Source organism: Arachis duranensis, chromosome 8, assembly GCF_000817695.3.
Source record: "Arachis duranensis cultivar V14167 chromosome 8, aradu.V14167.gnm2.J7QH, whole genome shotgun sequence".
Taxonomy (NCBI): domain Eukaryota; kingdom Viridiplantae; phylum Streptophyta; class Magnoliopsida; order Fabales; family Fabaceae; genus Arachis; species Arachis duranensis.
In genome coordinates, this window is record NC_029779.3 from 45,669,989 (window position 1) to 45,691,556 (window position 21,568).

The 21,568-nt window shown below is 32.0% G+C and overlaps 2 protein-coding genes across 14 annotated transcripts in view; both read right to left on the minus strand.

Moving 5' to 3' along the window:
- LOC107463209 (protein WVD2-like 5) overlaps positions 1–16,273 on the minus strand; it is an 18,161-nt gene extending 1,888 nt beyond the window's left edge. Inside the window, exons 1-9 of one of the 11 annotated variants that reach the window (XM_052252524.1) lie at positions 15,686–15,718; positions 15,126–15,290; positions 14,935–15,022; positions 1,176–1,336; positions 982–1,022; positions 790–861; positions 513–609; positions 343–414; positions 157–267 (exon numbers count right to left, since the gene is read on the minus strand). In XM_052252524.1, coding sequence (XP_052108484.1) covers positions 157–267; positions 343–414; positions 513–609; positions 790–861; positions 982–1,022; positions 1,176–1,336; positions 14,935–15,022; positions 15,126–15,290; positions 15,686–15,703 — 825 coding nt within the window. In that variant the 5' untranslated portion in view covers positions 15,704–15,718. Of the gene's footprint in view, positions 1–156; positions 268–342; positions 415–512; positions 610–789; positions 862–981; positions 1,023–1,175; positions 1,425–1,528; positions 1,823–2,711; positions 2,944–14,934; positions 15,023–15,125; positions 15,420–15,685; positions 15,719–16,254 lie in introns of those variants that run through there. The other 10 variants (XM_052252526.1, XM_052252525.1, XM_021129825.2 and 7 more) reach the window with 10 other exon arrangements.
- LOC107463208 (pentatricopeptide repeat-containing protein At5g06540-like) lies at positions 3,826–10,004 on the minus strand. 3 transcript variants are annotated; one of them, XM_052252521.1, is made up of 4 exons: positions 9,384–10,004; positions 6,621–8,830; positions 5,890–6,535; positions 3,826–4,114 (listed from the first exon to the last, which is right to left on the minus strand). In XM_052252521.1, the coding sequence occupies exon 2, from the start codon at positions 8,654–8,656 to the stop codon at positions 7,061–7,063; it is 1,596 nt and encodes a 531-aa protein (XP_052108481.1). In that variant the 5' UTR covers positions 8,657–8,830; positions 9,384–10,004; the 3' UTR covers positions 3,826–4,114; positions 5,890–6,535; positions 6,621–7,060. The 3 variants fall into 3 exon arrangements, with proteins under 3 accessions (XP_052108481.1, XP_052108483.1, XP_052108482.1); XM_052252523.1 differs by lacking the exon at positions 3,826–4,114 and having other exon boundaries at positions 5,668–6,535; positions 9,384–9,536; positions 9,625–10,004; XM_052252522.1 differs by lacking the exon at positions 3,826–4,114 and having other exon boundaries at positions 5,669–6,046; positions 6,381–6,535.
- Positions 16,274–21,568: the final 5,295 nt, after the last annotated feature.

A 21,568-nucleotide genomic window follows, 5' to 3' on the forward strand; every position in this document is an offset into this window, starting at 1 on the left:
AAACCGCATGAAAAATGTAGCCATGCCCACATTTGCGCATGCACAAAGCAAAGGGAACATACATAATTTATGTAGTATATATTTACACAATTGGACTGGATGCCATTAGATGCAGAGCCATCATATGCCAGCGTGTACACACAGAGAGAAACTTACCTTCTTTAACTCCATCCTAGGAGGAGTAGGCTCCTGGTAAAAACTAGGCATTGGAGTTGCTTTAAATGCAAGACTCTTCCTAAGCATCTTAATCTCAGCTTCTTGTGTCTCCTACAAAAGGAACGAAAGATTTATGCCAATGAAAAAGGCATTCATATGACTAAAAAACATCTGCCACTAATTTACCTTGGTTTTTGCTTGTAGGTTACTCTCCTCCACTTCCTTTGCGTGAATCTTTTCCTCGAGCTTTGAGTAAAACTGGCCACCAGAATATCAATGATTTTTTTAACTACAAATTTATTTGAAATAAATCCTCATGTTAAAACAAAATACGGAAGTAAGTAATAATTGATTACCTGTTTTCTTCTCTCAGCTCGCTCATCACATTTGAAGCTGAATCCATAATTGGGAAGTGCCCCAACCCTGCGATGTTTAGCATCTTCTGCAGTAGGACTTCCAAGTAGATTAAGGAAAGACCATGATCAAACACCAGAGTGCTCTCAAAAATCGATAATAAACTCACCAAGACCATAAAGGCAGTCCCATTAGATTCCCACTTGTGCTCACAAGGAAGCAAAAGAGACCCAATCACAAACAGACATGCAAAAAACAAATAAATAAATAAAAGGATACGAAGAACATTCTATTCCTCCTTGAACATTTTCAGCGGCCCCTTTCTTCAATGATCTTGGTTTAGCTTTGTCCCTGATTCCAATAAGTGACATTCCACTAGTCATATATGTAAAACCATTTCTATATGACATAACATATTTATTCAACTAGCATATGAAGAAAATTCACAAATACATGCAAAGCATTACATACAGTGGTACTTCAGAAGACACTGGATCAGATTTTCCAGGGTGCTGAAAGAAAAGAGTAAAAACTATCAGGGAAAGCCAAAACTATATTGTTATTACCCAACACCCAAAAGATAAAAGAACAAAGGAAGCATGATTAACCGAATGCTAGCGCAAGTAATGATAGGATAAAGCAACCAAAGTAACAACAATATTTACCTTGGACAACCGAGTTTCCTTGTCATTATACGATCTGATTTTGGCAGGCTGCCTAGGGTGGGGTTCTGAAGCTGAAATACCATTTGAAACAGCAGATGATGCATGTTCATCTTTTCCATCTTTGCCTCTTTTCACCGAGTTTACATGAACATCTTTCGAACCTGTGGGTTTTGTGCACTTTTCCTTCACAGGACCCTTTTGAGCTCTTAATTGCCTTGATTGATCCTCTACTGTAGTAACATCCTCACCCTAGAATTTAGCAAATAAATCAGACTCAAATAATATAAACAAAATAAGTTGATCATGAACTCAGTTCTAAGGAAAAAGAGTAAGGAGAAAAAAAGTGTTCTCACATTCGAATTGTCCACATTGTTGCCATTGCTGCTGCCATTTGCTACTTCCCTGATTTCCACCACAGATGAGTTATCAGTTGCAGCACCATCCAACTCATCAAAATTTTCAACATTTCCATTTGGAGATGCCATTTCTGTAATTTCAGCAACACTGGGGTCTACATCTAACACCATTCAAAACACCAGTATCATCTCCAAAAGTATATTGTTTTCGTGAACACAATTCTAGTGTACTACTTCAATACCATCAGCAGACGAAAGGTTACTTGGATCGATCATTCACACCAAGCTATCCTACAAGTTAAATAGAGATATTCAAGACAAGACCACAAGGAAAAAACTACACTCTTATAGGAGAAGTTTCACCATTCATCTGTTGTGTCTAACAAGTATAAATATTCTAGACAATCAATGTGATTTTCGATTTACCATCCAACTTATATACTAAAGAGATTACAATCTTTCAGAAAAAAAAAGAATGCATCATTTTATGGTCTAATAGCAACTTATCCAATTGAAGGAAAAAGATAAGAACAGGATGGAGGAAAAAATAGCAGACCTTGTGAGGTGTTGTCATGACCTATAAACCAGTCAAACAGGCAAATTTGCAACACAACATAAAAAATTCTTTTTGTTTTCTTGAATATTTGGTACATAATTGAAATTTCACAATTCATACAAATATGATAAAAGAAACAAACAAGACCTTCCAAAGTCATGCACACTAATCAATAATGCAAAGAGTACATTAGTAGAGGATAAATTAGAAAGATTGCACCAAACCCCCCTTTGGCTGCCAAGTGCATGAAGACAAATTTGGAAGATGCAAATATAAAATATTTGTTTTCTTTCTTAATTTAAAACTTAAAGAAAAACAAAGCGAAAACATGAAATTGAAAGCTCAAGATTGAACCTCTACTTTAGCATCATCTTAGCTCAAAACTAAGCAATTAACTAAGAACTAAAATAGCCAGAAAACAATGAGTACATAAAAAGTGAAAGTGATAGAAATCAAATCAAAGCAAAAAAGAAGCAATAGCAGCATGCTCCAATTCCCAATGGCCCATTTGCAAAGAACAAAACTTTGATACAGCATTGATCTATTTATGCCCAGAAACAATGGCAGCAAACCCCACATTTTGAAGCAGAACAGAAATGAATGAAGTAGAAGATCTGTGATTACCAAAATGAGATTTTGATGGGTTCAGAAGAGTAACAGCAAAAAGGGAAGTGAAAATGGAGAGTGGCATGGTTACCTCTAACCTGAGTGAGAGTGTGAAAAGGGGAATAGAGAGATCTGAAGAGAGAGAGGGATGAGAATGGAGGACCCGAGTCCGACCAAAGAGATCCGAAAGATTCACGCTGTAGAAGTAGAGGTTGCTTTTATCTATCTGTTTTATTTATTATTTATTTATTTTAGTTTTGGGAAGAGGCAGAGACACCACTTTTCAATGAAAATCCAAATGCCGAAAGGAAATTTTCCAGGTCAAGTCTCGTCGCTTTCGGATTTTCTTTTAGTTTTTTGGAATAAATATAATAATTACTGATATGTGCTGATATATGTAAATTTGGTTAAAACATTTTTATATAATTTGTTGGAATGAAATCCCAAAAATGAGAATTATTGGTGAAGGAAAAATATAGGTAGATAATAAAAATAAATAATATGAACAATAGATATATTTGATTTTTATTTCATTAGATGTACGGATAATTATTTTAATATTAAGATTTTGATAGTTAATTTGGAGGTATATTATGTTTTTATTTGATCAATGATTGTTCATGTTGTTCAAGAAACCTAACACTCTCCGATCAAAAAATAAGGGGCTAAATATAGTAAATAGAACTTGCCGGGACAAATTCAAGTTTCTTTTTTAATTCAAAAAGCGAATTTGCTAGGATTGAATTGTAAATTTCTTAAATTTTTAAAAAGTAAATTTTCTGGAAATGTATTATCTTTTTGTTTTAATATTTTCAAAAGGTAAATTTGTCAAAGGCGAATAATCTTTTTTTATTGTTTCAAATTTTGAAAAGAAAAATGGTCGGCAAATTAATATTTTAAAACACAATTTATTGGGACAAATTGTCTTTTTGTTATTTTTAAATTTCTAAACATATTATACACTGAAGGCCAATTTTGAGTATGATATCTTAAAAAGTAATAATCTTACACAATTTTTTTTTTTTAAAATCACCAACTTATACAAATTAAAAAGCGTGTAAATTTTGCACTATAATACATATTTCGTTCACCGTAGAAAAGCAAAAAATATACACATCTTATTACAAACAAGATTCTCTTTTTTTGGTATATTTTATGTACAGTAAATAAAATGTGTTATTTTTTCTTGTTTATTGTACAATCAAGACACAGTAAATTTGTCAAGAGTGTGTACATCAGCTCCAGGTGGAATCTGTCCAACTCTATCTTTAAGTCACATGTAAGCTAAGGTGATACGCGACATCTTGCACTCACGATTTATCTTGTCATCCTTCTTAGTCATTCACAAGTTCTAAGTTGCTATGTCACATTAGATTTGAACCTTATGCAAAAAAACACAATGTCTTTTGAACCAAGAGACCCTAACCACAATATAGATGAGTGTCAAACTATTGGTTAAGCATAGAATTTATAACAGTCTTTGCAATTAGAGTACTAGAGTTTGATCGAGTGAAATATTACTATTGAATCAAGTATTATACAACAAGCTTTGATGGAGCATTGGGCTACATATCGCCTTATATACTAGGAAGTTCGAAAGTATGAGGTACAATATACATGCTTGTACCAACGACATATTGAATTCCATATCAACTTTATTTGTAAGGTCATTTTTTTTTATCGAAGGTAATTCTTATGTTTTGTTGAGAATGCTCCAAAATTTTATGAAATAAAGTTATAAGTTCAAACTTTTCAAAATATTTATAAATAGGGTTCTAATTTCTAATGAATCGCCCAAACAAAAATACCATGCAGAATTTTAGTGATTTTACTTGTTATCCAAATATATTGAAGAACAATATTTTCCTCCTTCACACGTATTCTACTATAGAACAGTTTGGTTTTGGAGTGTAGTGTAGAATAACTGATATAACCAAGTAACCAAAACTCCAAAACCATTACGAAGACACAAATAGCAACATTCAATAGTAAATAAAAACACATCTACAAAAACATACTCTTTCAACACTTATTCCACACTACATCACTCCAAAACCAAACTGAATTTTGCCACATTAAAAACAGAGCACTAGAATATTATGAACAGTAGCGGAGCTTGAAAATTTTTTTTGGAGGGGCCAGAAATTTTAATAAAAAATTATATAATAGTATTCATATTAAAATAAAATTTATAAATATAATTATTTTATTTTTAAATTTATTATTAATATGTAGGAATACATATGGTTAAGATTAACAAAAAAATAAATCTGAGTTTGATTAATAAAAAATTTTGTTTAGGTTAATAAGCCAATTTGATTTTAAATAAAAAATCAATTTAAAAAAAATCAGCTTTTACATGAAAAAAAATTAGTTTTGCACATAAAAATCTATTTTTATTTAGAAAACTAATTTTTTATCCAAAAACTGATTTTTCTTTTTAAAAAATTGATTCTTTATTTAAACTAAAATCAATTATAACTTATATATTATTTTTTAATATTTTGAAAAATTAATTTTACTTTTGATAATATTTATCTCTCAAAAGTCTCAAGATTAATTATTTTAATTATTATTTTTATTACAAATTAAATAATATAATACAACAAAACAAAGTCTTAAATTTCTAATAAAATAAAAATATCAAAATTTATTAATGTAAATAGTGTTATACTATAATGGCATTAAATTTGTAAAGTTGATTTAAAAATAAAATAATAACTTTTTATTAATGATTGATATTACTACTAGTTATATTATAATTTTTATTATTCTAAAAGTAAAATAATGCATGAAACTATATGAGAAGCTAAATATAATTTAGTGTTAATTCTATAATGATATTTAATTTGTAATGTTGATTTAAAGATATGTCACTTATTGTTAATTTAAAGATATGCTATTTGTTATGTCAAATAGGATAAAGTAAAAAGTTTGAAAGAATGCTGAAGATGAACATAAAACTCAAATACATAAGTTAAAACTTGAAAGTATATCAATTTAATCAAATAAACTAATTTTATTTTTTTTTAAAGTAAAATTACTAATATTTTTACAAAAACTTTGGGAGAGCCATGGCGACCCCTTGCCCTCACAAAGCTCCGCCACTGATTATGAACCCAACAATTGGACAATGCAGCATGTGTCTAAAAGCAACCCTAATTGATGTCAACTTAATAAATCATAAAACACTTACATCTCATGAAAAAGGACACCATTGACATTCCTCCATTAAACAGGAACAGTCAAAACTGCAACTGAAAACTTCTTCAAACTTCCAATGAATCAGAATTCTGCATAATCAAGCAAACAGTTGTAAACTGTTCAAGGAAGTTACATAAGCAAGCCATACCCTGCACATCAGAGCAGTCAAGAAACCATGAGATCGTCAACAAGAACATCATCTACTGCATTCTCACTCTCCAAAATACCCACCAAAGACATGCAAGTTTCAACATCCCACATTCAAACAATTATCAAGGAAGAAGAATGAGGGAAACAGCAGATGGAAACATATAACCAGAGATTTCATAAAGATTAAGAACATAAGGATCAAACTCCAGAATCGGCATACACACACGAAACAAATTGCAAATCACAAACCCTAACAAATCAATTGGCAAGCAAACACATAACAATCCAACACACACAACACAGAAAGAACAGGGTTAAGCCATGGGACAGAACCAGAGCACAATTCAGACGCAACATCGCCACAGGCCGTACCAACAGTGACTAATGTCTGCACCAAGCACCATTGCCCGATTCCTTACCAACCCTAACCATTTGAAACCACAAGCCATCGTCATCGCCGACACAGTTTTGACCTTTTAAAAGAAATTCTGAATGCAGAGAAAATTCCAAATCAGCAAGGAATTCACGAGCTTTCTATTCATGATAGATAGATATGAAGCAAAGGGTATGTACCTTAATCTTGAGCACAAGATTAAGGGCTTCTTCCATTGCAATAGGTTTTAGAGGACTCCATGGCCTTTAAACAGCTCTTTCAATTTGATGTTTGGAATTCCAACATGTTCTGCTCAATGATCTGTGCAACTATTCAATTTAATTCCAAATCTTCCTTGTTTGTCAGCATCACAACATGGCCATTCTTCATAGACATCAGTGGATGATGCTCCTGTTCTAATGGAAAGTATTGAATTTGACAATACCGATAACTAACCTTTTCCAAATGAGTTTAGACCTCAAGATCATTTCATTTGCCATACTTTTGGCAGTCTCAACAACCAACTTTAGTATTTAAATAAAGAATGAATTCCATAATGTACAGATGGCTGATCAGATCAACAAGTGAGAATATCTTGAAATTCATATGCAATATGAATCTGAGACCACTATTTTTGAAGTTATATTACTTCAAATAAATAGAATGCATCTTTTGATCTGGAGAAATCCTCGAGTCCCTTACTCAAGTGGTTTAAAACTCTGTAAATTTCTTCTGAATATGTACAACACTTATCATCAGCAACAAATTTGTGGATGGACTGGTCAATTTCTATGAAACTCCAAGCAGAAATGGTTGATACTCCCCTTTTTTTCATCAGTCTTCTCGTCTCGGAGACACCTTCCCATTTGCCCGTGCTTGCATACATGTTTGCTAGAAGGATGTAATATCCACTACGTTGAGGCTCCAATTCTATCAAATACTTCCCAACTCTATGTGCCAGTTCAACATGACAATGCATCATGCATCCGTTGAGCAAAGACCCCCATATGGCTCCATCCGGTTCTATCGGCATCCTAGCAACTAACGCTAAAGCATCTTTGATTCGCCCGCCTCGCGCCAAAATATCAACCATGCATCTATAGTGTTCAATGGATGGTAGGATGCCATATTTTCCACTCATTCGTTCAAAAAACCACCACGCTTTAGTCAACAAGTCCTTGTGATTGCAGGAAGTTAGAACACCAACAAAAGTAACTGCATTGGGGTTGGGTCCAACCTTCTCCATCTTATCGAAAAGCTCAAGAGCCATATAATTCTTTCCATTAATAGCCAAACCCAATATCATAGCACTCCAAGTAGCAACATCCTTACTAGGCATACTATCAAACACTCTCTCTGCCTCTTCTACCCACCCACACTTGGTGTAGAAATCAATCAACGCAGTGCCCAGTTCGAGTTCATACTCCAAACAATTTTCATCAATGTAACTGTGAATCCATTTGCCTTCTTCAAATGCACCCACAGCAGCACATGCATTGAGCACACTCACCAGAAGAGAGCCATTCAAATTAACAACATTTCCACAACACTTGAGCTTGTGGAAAACTTGAATGCCCTCATTGAAACAACCATTCCTCACATACCCAGACACCATGGCGCTGTAGGATACCTCATTCCTTTGCGGCATCTCATCAAACAACAACCTTGCTTTCTCAACTAAACCATTATTACAATAACCAGTAACAAGACCAGTCCAACACACCACATTCTTGTTGGAACATTCATCGAACACCTGGCGTGCAACGCCAACCTCTCCATGATCACAATAAACACCAATCAAAGAACTCGCTACAAAAGCATCATAATCCACACTCACTAACTTCACCACTTGAGCATGGGCTTGTTGGAGGAGAGACAAAGAGCCACGGCAAGATTTGACAAACATGGTGAAGGTGTGAGAGTTGGGCCTAACACCAGTGGCTAGCATTTGTTTGAAAAGCAGAAAAGAGTTGTAAAATTGTGAGTCTCTTGAAAAAGCTGTTATCATGACATTGAAATCGAAGACAGTGTGAATTGGCATGTGAATGAAAAAAGCCTCTAAACAGCGCATATTGCGGCGGTTGCGCTGGTGGCATTGGAAATAGAAGGCCAAGAGTCTGCTGGAGACGTAGGAGAATCGTGCAAGGCCATTGGTGATGGCGTGGGCGTGGATTCGCTTTAACTCTCTTGTGCTTGGATTTATGGTTCCTTGCAAGAGACGTGGGATTGAGCTCATAGGAGAGAGAGAGACTATATTTTTTTGGTTGTCCACCGAATTCCCCTGCCTGACAGGGTAAGGACTAATCCGTTGCGGATCCAATCTTCATTTAAGGGTCTATTGCTGCATGCCTATTGCAAGTCAGCAATGCAAGGGCATTCTAGAGCTCTCTGAGCTTTCGCCTCATCTCCTCTACAACAACATCAACAATAAGCAAATGTAAGAGTACTAGCAGTGAATGAATTAAAGTGTAAGTTGGTCACTATTGATGCTGAGACAAAGCAAATGCTTCATTAAGCAAAGGACTCCAAATGTAATAACCATGGCACAAGACAAGCAAATTGGCCAAGGACTTATCTGATTTCAATTTATATAATACAAGTTATTTCACCAAGTGATTATCAATAATAGATAACATAAGTCTAGGTAGCACTAACAAGTTCATTGCATTAACATTATACATTAGTTACCAGTTAGCAACTTTAACATGCACCAATATCACTTGTATTACCTCAACGTCTCTCATTCTATCAAATTTCTTCCATGCATCAAACCCTTAACTACTTATGAAAACTGGCAATAAATCACGAGTAATTGTAAAAATGGGTGACTAATTGAGTATGTAAAAAAGTATGGTCTCCCCTGCTTCAAATCATAGTAAAACAGAAAGTAATACAAACGATAAACCTAAGTTAAAAAGTGTAAAGAACGAAATCAGAAAGTAAAGAGAAAAGAGATGACCTACTGTGTTAGTCGTTAGATGGCAGCAGCAGGGGAGAGACGAGAGAGGAATGTCGTTGGCCGTTGCTGTGTTAGAAATCGACGACAGTGAGCGACGGAGAGTAGTTCGACGACGGCGACTGTGACAGTGGCAGTAGGGGAGAGACGAGAGAGGATGCTGGAACGGCGATTAGGGTTTTTCAGTTTTTTTCAATTTTTTGAGTTTTGAAGATTGAAGTTACTGCTGTGAATAACCGTGTGCTTACCACCTTTTTTCTTTAATAACGCTTTCAAATTCCAAACCATTATCATTCCCTTCACCTTCTTCTCCTTCTTCTTCTTCTTCTTCTTCTTCTTCTTCATCGTCATCGTCATCATCAAATTCAATTCAAGTGAAGCACCACCACCACCACTCAGCAATGGTGACTCTTCTTGTTGCTACAACCTCCGACCCTGCTTCCATCAACCCTGCCAATGCCCGCTTGGCAACCAGGTCCCCATCTCCAGGTTCAATTATCAATACTTCATTTTCAAATTCCTCTTTTCTTTTTTGGAATAATAGTTAAAATGGCCGTGAAAGATCACTTAATTTGCTCCTCAAATACCTCAAATTGATTCTGATAGATATGATAGTGAATCAATTTTGAGGTATTTCATATGTCGAGAACTGAATTAACAACTATTTTGACTATTAACGGTTTTATACTGTAGAAATCATTGAGTTAGTTAGATATTAGTCCGTAATGTTTCTTATAATTAGTAAAAATTCATTTCTAGTTATTTTCTTTGAATTATTTATTCTGATGCAACGTTTCTTGAGATTGGTGAGTGCTCTTTTCTTCCTCTTAGATCTGTTCTGGATTCATGGATTTGATATACCATATATCATAAGTACATTGCATAATCTATTATTAGGGTATAAATTCATTACTATTCCTCCAATGTTTGGTTTCCAAATCAAAACTGTCTTTCTTTATCTTGACGTTTAATCTCACGTTCAATTCATATTCATCTTTCCCTTTTGCGAGTACTTGTGAATTGTGTAGAAGGTTCCATCTTTCAAGTTTTTTGGGTGGGAGAACAAAAAAAACTGATGTTCAAAGAGAAATATAGGTGAAGCTTGTAAATCAGCAGTGTTATTGTAGTTTAATACTTGGAATTGTTGACTGTCCTTAAGTTGGTCCTCAATTAATCATCTCTCACTTGTACCGATACCCTTTTATGTGTCGGAATCCTTTTTTTTTTGGGTACAATTTTAGTGTGTGTTTGGATTACAGTTTGCAAACGGAAGTTTGAATAAAATTAATTTTGTAAACTTGATTTTGATAAAAGTAAGTTTGTGTTAAGTGATATATGTTTGGCAATATTTATATCAAAATAGATTATAGTAAAATAAATGTTGTTTGGATTACATTATTTAAAATCACTTTTAGATACAAAATTACTAAAATAGACATCAACTTAAATAATTTTTGTATATTATTTTAATTTAGATATTTGAATAGATCTTATTAATTAATTCTATAATAAAATTAATATTTATACACTAAGATAAAAATAATATATAAAAATTGGCAAAATATACTTTTAATTAAAACTAACAAAATATAAATTTTAGAGAGTACTAAAAATAATAAAAAAATTCAATATTTATTTTGGTAGTAATTGAAATAAATAAAAAAATTTATGATATTTTTTATACAGTATAATTTTAGTACTCTTAGTACTCTTTTTAGTATGTTATAATTTTTTATTATTATTATTTACAATTAATCTTTTGTTTAATTTACTTTCTTAATATGATCAATATATTATATTAAAAAAATTAAAAATAATACAAAAAAATATAATTATAAAAGTGTATAATATCAAATAAATAATTAATAAAAAATAGTAAATAATAGAAAAAGATAGTTCATATAAACAAAAATAATATAAATAATACAATAGTATGCATAAAGGATAAAATTGATAAAAGATAAATAAAAATTGAGTATTGATGGCTAAAAACCCGTTGGTGAAACGCAGAAGCTTAAAATTGTTGCAATGGCTAAAAGCCGGTTGGTGAAACGCAGAAGCTTAAAATTGTTGCTTCTTGAAAACGTGGTTTTGAATGCAAAATCACTTCTGCGTTCATGAATCAAAAATTTGCCAAACCAAAAATTACAGCTTTCAAGATATCTAAACGTATTTCTTCTCTTTAAACGTGGTTGTCAAACACACCCTTAATATCTTTTGGTTCTTTTAAGTAATTTGTGCCATCTCAACAGCATTCTCATGTTTCATCGGAAGCTGTTAGCTATAACTTTAGGGGGAAAATAAATACATTTGAATTTTGAATGAATAAATTAAGATGGTATAATTTCTCTCTCGGTGATATGATGATGACTTGTAGAAGACTTAGAAAAGTATCATTAAAGAGAGTAGACCTAATACAAAATATACGAAATCGCTTAGGAGTTATTTGATTTGGTTATGACTTGTGAAAACACTTTGTTGTTGAATAGCTTAATATAAACTTGGTTATGACTTGTGAAAACACTTTGTAACTGGTTTTCTTTTGTGGTATAGGTAGCACCGAAGACTATTGGAAAAGACAGGATGCTGCTCAAGTAATGTGGCTCAGGTTGAGGACTTGTGTTTTCTTCACTTTGCATCGATATGTAGAATTTTTCTTTTACAAAATTCTTCCGATAAGGAATTTTATCTCTTAATTATCTATACCTAAATAAATGGAGTAGGTAGGAGCTGATCAGAAATATATAGTTATTTTGTTTACTGACATTATGGTGTTTGGGTTATGCGTACGGACAAGCTCGGAAACCTCTCGGGCGCGTGCGCACGCCTGGACTCGGAGGAAGAACAGATGTCGGAAACTGGAGCAGGTAGAATGATAAAGCCAATTGCGCTTGTTCCATGTTTGATGGTTTACATGAGATTATGTGCAATGTGTTTTCATATGGCATCATTTTCACTCTCTTTTGCAAGATGGGAAATACTTTTTAACTATAGTCTTTCAATTTTCGCGCTCGACTTCATGGACTATAATTTAGCATCTGCTCTTGATATCTTTTAAATTGTTCTAATGCTGCCAACATTGCACAATGCATCTTATGGAATGTAGTTCTTGAGAAAAATCATGTTTGTTTCTTTAATGTAATATCTTTGTGCTACATTTTTTCAAAGTTTGTTCTAACTTCTAACCTGAATCTATATCTCACAATCTTGTAGGGAGAATGATAAGAAAGTCCTTCTTGGGATAGTTGGCGGACACTATGCGCCTCGGCATATGGATGTCTTGGGAGTGAGCGGACAATGCGAAACAATGCTGCTTCGACAAATTGACATTACAAACCATAATGCAAATCTGCAGGCCTTTGTTGTTAAATAATCTCAGATATACGCTTCTGCAATATCCACAAGACGAATGAACTGCTCCGGATAGTAGGTTTCTCAGTTCTGCTCCTGCCACTTACTTAATTCTCGGTTGCTATGGGTTCTTGTTGTACAAAGGTTTGTTCTTGTTCTTGTTTCTCTTCTCTGAGTACATTGCCATTTGCGCACAACTCGGCTTCACTTGGCTTGTCCATGGGACTGGGAGCTGCATTCAGAGGTGGAACTTTGCTTGTTTCATGGGAAAAGATGTTATTTTCTTCATTGGCCTCAGCCACCTTGACCTTATCTTTCACTGTTGAATTGGACAAGGTGGTAACTTTAGTCGCTACACTAGATAAGGAGGTTTTTGTGATCTTAGATGGAGTCCGCACAGTAGATGAATTGGATGGACTACTCTTTTCAGAAGCCAGTCGAGGAGGAAGAGATTTTCGCTGCGGCTTCTTTTGATTGACAGGAGAAATTCCTTTAGTTGGTGTACTCTGAGACGCTTTCTCATTGAGGCTTAAACGACCTACTTGAGCGCTGCTGATAGCGTCTCCTTCTGACTCTGGATGTGTGGTGCTCTTCCTACGACCAAGCTTGGGGGATTTCGCTCTTGTAGTTGGTATCTACATTTGTAAGTTCATAGGCAAATGAATATCAATTTCCACATGACAAGACCAAACTCACAAACTCAATAAAGTGATGAGCCATATATCACATTTAATTACATAGAAATCAGTTGATCAAGTTATGTGGAAGAGTGAGAAGAAAGCTCCAATCAGAAGAGATTGCTCATCCGAAATGGATTGAAGATTGTCATACATTCTTGTTCTCAGAAACCGCATGTGAAATGTATCCATGCCCACATTTGTGCATTCACAAAGCAAAAGTAATATACATAATATGCAGTATCCATTTACACAGTTGGACTGGATGCCATAAGATGCAGAGCCATGCGTATGCCAGCATGTACACACAGAGAGAAACTTACCTTCTTTAACTCTACCCTAGGAGGAGTAGGCTCCTGGTAAAAACTAGGCATTGGAGTTGCTTTAAATGCAAGACTCTTCCTAAGCATCTTAATCTCAGCTTCTTGGGTCTCCTACAAAAGGAATGAAAGAGTTATGTCAATCAAAAAGGCATTCATATGAACTAGAAAACATCTGCCACTAATTTGCCGGCATAGAAATCAAATATAATAACCTTGGTTTTTGCTTGTAGGTTACTCTCCTCCATTTCCTTTGCGTGAATCTTTTCCTCGAGCTTTGAGTAAAACTGGCCACCAGAATATCAATGATTCTTTTAACTACAAACTTATTTGAAATAAATCCTCATGTTAAAACAAAATAAGGAAGTAAGTAATAATTGATTACCTGTTTTCTTCTCTCAGCTCGCTCATCACATTTGAAGCTGAATCCATAATTTGGAAGTGCCCCAACCCTGCGAGGTTTAGCATCTTCTGCAGTAGGACTTCCAAGTGGATTAAGGAAAGACCATGATCAAACACCAGAGTGCTCTCAAAAATCTGATAATAAACTCACCAAGACCGTAAAGGCAATCCCATTAGATTCCCACTTGTGCTCACAAGGAAGCAAAAGAGACCCAATCACAAACAGACATGCAAAAAAACAAATAAATAAATAAAAGGATACGAAGAACATTCTGTTCCTCCTTGAACATTTTCAGCAGGCCCTTTCTTCAATGATCTTGGTTTAGCTTTGTCCCTGATTCAAATAAGTGACATTCCACTAGTCAAATATGTAAAACCATTTCTATATGACATAACATATTTCTTCAACTAGCATATGATGAAAATTCATAAATCCATGCAAAGCATTACATACAGTGGTACTTCAGAAGACACTGGATCAGATTTTCCATGGTGCTGAAAGAAAAGAGTAAAAACTATCAGGGAAAGCCAAAACTATATTGGTATTACCCAACACCCAAAAGATAAAAGAACAAAGGAAAAACGATTAACCGAATGCTAGCAAGTAATGACAGGATAAAGCAATCAAAGGTAACAACAATATTTACCTTGGACAACCGAGTTTCCTTGTCATCATACGATCTGATTTTGGCAGGCTGCCTAGGGTGGGGTTCTGAAGCTGAAGTACCATTTGAAACAGCAGATGATGCATGTTCATCTTGTCCATCTTTGAATCTTTTCACCGAGTTTGTATGAACACCTTTCAAACCTGTGGGCTTTGTGCAATTTTCCTTCACAGGACCCTTTTGAGCTCTTAATTGCCTTGATTGATCCTCTACTGTAGTAACATCCTCATCCTAGAATTGAGCAAATAAATCAGACTCAAATAATATAAACAAAATAAGTTGATCATGAACTCAGTTCTAAGGAAAAAGAGTAAGGAGAAAAAAGTGTTCTCACATTAGAATTGTCCACATTGTTGCCATTGCTGCTGCCATTTGCTACTTCCCTGATTTCCACCACAGATGAGTTATCAGTTGCAGCGCCATCCAACTCATCAAACTTTTCAACATTTCCATTTGGAGATGCCATTTCTGTAATTTCAGCAACACTGCGGTCTACCATCTACACCATTCAAAACACCAGTATCATCTCCAAAAGTATATTGTTTTCATGAACACAATTCTAGTGTACTACTTCAATCCCATCAGCAGACGAAAGGTTACTTGGATCGATCATTCACACCAAGCTATCCTACAAGTTAAATAGAGATATTCAAGACAAGATCACAAGGAAAAGACTAGACTCTTATAGAACAAGTTTCACCACTCATCTGTTGAGTCTAACAAGTATAAATGTTCTAGACAATCAATGTGATTTTCGATTTACCATCCAACTTATATACCAAAGAGATTAGAATCTTTCAGAAAAAAAAAAAAATGCATCATTCTATGGTCTAATAGCAACTTATCCAATTGAAGGAAAAAGATAAGAACAGGATGGAGGAAAAAATAGCAGACCTTGTGAGGTGTTGCCATCACCTATAAACCAGTCAAACAGGCAAAAGCAACACAATTCATACAAATATGATAAAAGAAACAAACAAGACCTTCCAAAGTCTGCACACTAATCAATAATGCAAAGAGTACATTAGTAGAGGATAAATTAGAAAGATTGCATCAAACCCCCCTTTGGCTGCCAAGTGCATGAAGACAAATTTGGAAGATGCAAATATAAAATATTTTTTTTCTTTCTTAATTTAAAACTTAAAAGAAAAACAAAGTGAAAACATGAAATTAAAAGCTCAAGATTGAACCTCTACTTTAGCATCATCTTAGCTCAAAACTAAGCAATTCACTAAGAACTAACATAGTCAGAAAACAGTGAGTACATAACAAGTGAAAGTGATAGAAATCAAATCTAAAAAAAAAAAAAGAAGCAATAGCAGCATGCTCGAATTCCCAATGCCCCATTTGCAAAGAACAAAACTTTGATCCAGCATTGATCTATTTATGCCCAGAAACAATGGCAGCAAACCCCGTATTTTGAAGCAGAACAGAAATGAATCAAGTAGAAGATCTTTGATTACCAAAATGAGATTTTGATGGGTTCAGAGGAGTAACAGCTAAAAGGGAAGTGAAAATGGAGAGTGGCATGGTTACCTCTTACCTGAGTGAGTGTGAGAGTGTGAAAAGAGGAACAGAGAGATCTGAAGAGAGAGAGAGAGAGAGAGATGAGAATGGAGGATCCGAGTCCGACCAAAGAGATCCGAAAGATTTACGCTGTAGAACTTAGAAGTAGCTGTTTTATTTAATATTTATTTATTTATTTTAGCTTTGGGAGGAGGCAGAGACACCACTTTTCAATGAAAATCCAAATGCCGAAAGGAAATTTTCCAGGTCAAGTCTCGTCACTTTCGGATTTTCTTTTTCTTTTTTTTTTGGGATAAATATAATAATTAGTTAATTACTGATATGTGCCGATATATGTAAATTTGGTTAAAATATTGGCTAATTTTTTATATAAAAAAAAATATTAATATTTTTATTGAAAATAAGATTATTTAGTATAACTATAAGTAAGTAAATTTTATAGATAGAGACATGTAAAAAGTGTGTTGTAACAGGTAAGAAGTATATTATCTACATGATAACATCTTCATCAACACATAAAGAATATGTTGAATAATTTTTATAATACTGTATTCAAACAAAACATAATTTTTATTTTTATATTAATAATTTGCATAAAATATTTTTATATAATTTGTTGGGATAAAATCCCAAAAATGAGAATAGTTGATGATTTTAAAAAGAAAAAGTTTAGATCAATTTTGTTAAGTAAATAATAAAAAATGTGACAACATACATAATAGATTGTATTTTAAGTTTATTAATTATTCAAAACAAGAATTATATTAATTAATTTAAATTTTAATTTTTAAAATTAAGATTATCTTTTTTTTAATTAATTATTTAGATTGTTCAAAAAAAAGGTTGTTCTTTTATACTTTTTTATTTTTAAAAAATAAATTTGCTGGAAATGAATTATTTTTTTATTTTTTTATTTTCAAAAGATAAATTTGTCAAAGGTGAATAATTTTTTATTTTCGATTTTTGAAAAGAAAAATTGTCAAAACATTAATATTTTAAAACATAGATTGTTGGGACAAATTATCTTTTTGTTATTTTTAGATTTCTAAATATACTATACACCGAAGATAAATTTTGAGTATGATATCTTAAAAAGTAGGATAAAGTATTGTTTTGGTCTCTAATATATCAATTTTATTTTAGTTTCTAACGTTTTAACCGTCATATTTTTATTTCAAAATATTTAAAATGGCATTAATATTATTTCACGGTCAAATCTTTCACTAACACTTAACAAAATTAATATACTATTAATAATGCTTTTGTTAAAGTTATATTTGCTCAATCCCAGTCTCCTATCATTACTCTCTCAACAAATCTAACTTAGTTTTAACAAAAATATTATTAACAGTACATCAATTCTGTTAATTGTTAGTGAGGATTTGACAGTGGAATAACATTGATATCATTTTAAATATTTTGCGATAAAAATAAAACGATTAAAACATTAGGGACCAAAATATATGATTCACCTCAAACGTTGGAATCAAAACAGTACTTTACCCTAAAAAATAAGAATAAATGGTCAAATTAATTCTTAAAAAATCACTCATTTTTCAAATTAGTTCTTGAAAGATTTTTTTTAATCAAATTCATTCTTTAAAGATTTTAAATTAGTCATGTTAGTTCTTGTGGCACTTTTTTGTTGATGGTGTCAAAATTTACTAATATGGTACAATAAGTGATACCATAACACATTCTTAGGAGTCTTAATTGACTATTAACATAATCAATTTATGAAATTAGATCAAATCATAACTTAAATAAAAGGAAAAGTATAAGGAACCAAAAGCTTATCCGCAAAAAATTAAACAAAACTATATTAATTTATATCAATAATTAATTAATTTTAAATTTTTTAAATTTAAAATTTAAAAAATTTTAAATTGATTAAGTAAACCTAATTAAAACCTATAAAAACCTTCTTCTTTTTTCTTACATTAATCTATCCACTTCTAACAATCACAAATTCAAAAAATATATAAAAGAACATCCATTTAATATGAAAAAGAAACATTCTAATACTTAGTAGAAGAAACATCCATATATATTAAATCGTAAAAATTTTGAATTCATCCAAAGCTATTTGACTGGGTTTTGGCTGATATGCTTTTGGTTCCCTAGCTTTACTCTAAATAAAAAGTGTATAAATTTTACACTATAATACATATTTTGTTTACCATAAAAAAATACACATATATTGTTACAAACAAGATTCTCTTTTTTTGACATATTTTATTTACAGTAAATATTTTTTATGATATAGCACCTATCTATTGTCAAGAGTGTGTGCATCAGCTCCAGGTAGAATCTATGGAACTCTATCCTTAAGTCACATGAGCTTGATTGCGAATACTTCTTTTCTACCTTTGTTTGCATATATAGAATGCTCCATGCAATGTTGAATAGTGATACCATGTTTGAAAACCTTCCATGCACTTGTTCAGTGGCTTTTATAGAAGGTAATTATTTTCGAATTATTTATAAATAGGGTTCTAATTTCTAATGAATCGCTCAAACAAAAATATCATACAAAATTTTAGTGATTTTACTTGTTATCCAAATATGTGCAAATTCCTGTAAATTTATTGAACAACAATATTTTCCTCCTTCACGCGTATTCTACTACAGAAGTACAGAACTACATAAAATACGAGAGAACAACAATCGTAAAATTAAATAAAGTAAGAAATTATGTTAGACTGTTGAGGAAGAAAATTCGTACACCATGGTAAAGGTACAAAGAAAACTCCAATACATGTGAGGGAGAGAGAGTATGACAAACCGACCAATAAGTGTATGGTGTCTCGACATCAGAGTCTGCCTCATTCCCATAAACACAAATCCAGATTCTCATGAAGGAATTGAATCATATAAAGGTATCTAAGTATTAAATGTATGAAATACTTGAAAAACAAAACGATGTCTAGAAATTTTTATAATGATTTTTGTTAGTGTCATCTATTATTAGTATTCTTAGAGCAGTTATTAGCAACTAGAATAAGACAGCGAATAGATAAATTAATGATAGTATATAATAAATATTAAAAATTGTTATGTTTTGTAGAAATAAATTAAATACGTGTAAATTAAAGTTAAATTTAAAAGGTGTTTTATTTAAAATAATTTGTAGTATCAAAGATTTGAATGTTGAAGTTGTACAAAGTGACATTTTTATTTGGTGGTTTAATTTTTACATTTATTTTAGTTGATGGACTTAGTCTTCTTCTCGTCCTCTTTTTTTTTTGTTATTGTTAGAGTTGTTGCTTTCTTCTTTCTGTCGTAGGTTCTTGTGAAGGCATGTTCTTTATGAATTGTTGAGTTTGATGCACTTTCTATTGTGTTGTTTGTTCCATCTTTGTATATATGTTCTTCTTCAGAAAATGTGTGTTGAATTTGTATGATTTTCTTTCTCCTTAATCTCTTAATGTAGTGGTGCTTCAATGTCATTATTTTTCTAAAATGTTATTAGATTTGAAGCAGTTGTACCCAATAAGTTTTTTGCTTCGCCATCAAATAGTACAAAAGTTGTTGTAACACTTTGATCTAAAACCTTTAATTGAATTCTGAACCTAAAATAAGTATTGGGTTAGTAACTAATAATTTGATAGATGAGATTATGAAAAGTATATAGAGTTACTTTATTGTTGGATATTGTGGTGTTTGATTACATGTGTCACAAATGTAGTTGTTTTCTTTTTTATATGCTTTTTTTGGACACTTTTTACATTCAACATAGTTCCATCCAAACATAGTTCTATCTAAATTTGTCATCAATTTCGTTTATAGTTGCTAAAATTATGAAGATCTTTTCCTATTCCAATATTCAATTTATGTTATCATTAGGTGTATAGTATTTGAGTAAGTATGAATGTATAATGCATGTTGTGAGTTTTTTTTTGTCAAACCTGATCATCAGATTCTCATTGCATGGCTATTAGATCTTTGATAGTTATTCGATTTCTAATCATTCTGCTTTGAAAGAATGATGCTCTATTGAGTAAGTTTGAGATGTGTAGTTCGAAAATAAATTTTTTGTGCTAAATTTGATGTTATTTGAATGAATAGTGATACGAGACTTATATAAGTAGTTTAAATAGTATGAAATTTGAATATTTATAACGTAAAATTTATTATGATTAATAATATTATTATGACATTTGTAATATGGATGTTTATTAACTTTAGTGAGTTATTTATAAAAATTAATAAATTAATTGTTGGGCTTATAAATTTATTGTATTGTTTATAACGGTAAGATATAATAAATATAGGAATATGAATTCAATGTATTTGTAGGTTACAAATTTATTGTATTGTATTTTTTAGTTTTTTTAGTTGTATATTTTATTTTTTTGTTGATTTGAAAATAATAATTGATTTGGCAAGAATTGAGTGGTTGATTCTAAAATTTTGCCAAGTAAACGATATTATTGGCATGGCATTAGTAGGAGAAAAGAAATGTCTTAAAAGTAATGTAGGTAAACTTATGTATTTACTTTTATATATTAAAAATAGATAAATATCACATAAATAAAATAAACTAGGTAGAATGGTGCACTCAAGTCTCAAGAAATTAGGAGGCAAAAGAGTCAAAAGACAATTTAAAACCGAGGTCAATAAAATAAATTAGTGTTGATATGTTGGACTGAAATTTGGATTTTTTTAAATAGAAGTTTATCTGAAATACAGGTTATTAGTAGATTAAGTCAAGTCCTAAATAAATTAATTCTTTTCAGTTTTCACAGTGAGATTATATTTAACTTTAGGATAGAAAAAAAAATGTACTAAAAAAATACACAAAATTTAAAGTCGAATTAATTCGAGTTTTGGTAATAAGATCAAAATAGTAAATACTATATCAAAAAATTGTAAGATTACTACCTAGAACCATAATACTATTTTGATTGGAGTTGTCTAATTTTTGTCAATAATTTATAAATTATTTGCAAAATTTCAATTTTTAATAATATTTTGTAATAACTTAGAGAAAACAAAATAAAAGGTAAGAAATATCATTTCCTATGAGGCTATGAATGAATGTAATGTTGTGTTTTCACAAATCAACAACACATGATTATGATTGGAAAGAAACGATGATAAAAAAGTCCCCATGATGTGGGTTTTGTCCAGCATCTCCTATAACAAGTAAACATCTTCATTCATTACATTAGAAAATTTAGCCAGTTTTGTCAGAAAGGTATACCAAAATTTGCGTTGCTTAGCGGAAAAAATACCAGGACCACAACA

Excerpts from the sequence above, each read along its gene's own strand:
- LOC107463208 (XM_052252521.1), bottom strand. The coding sequence starts at position 8,656 with ATGAGCTCAATCCCACGTCTCTTGCAAGGAACCATAAATCCAAGCACA.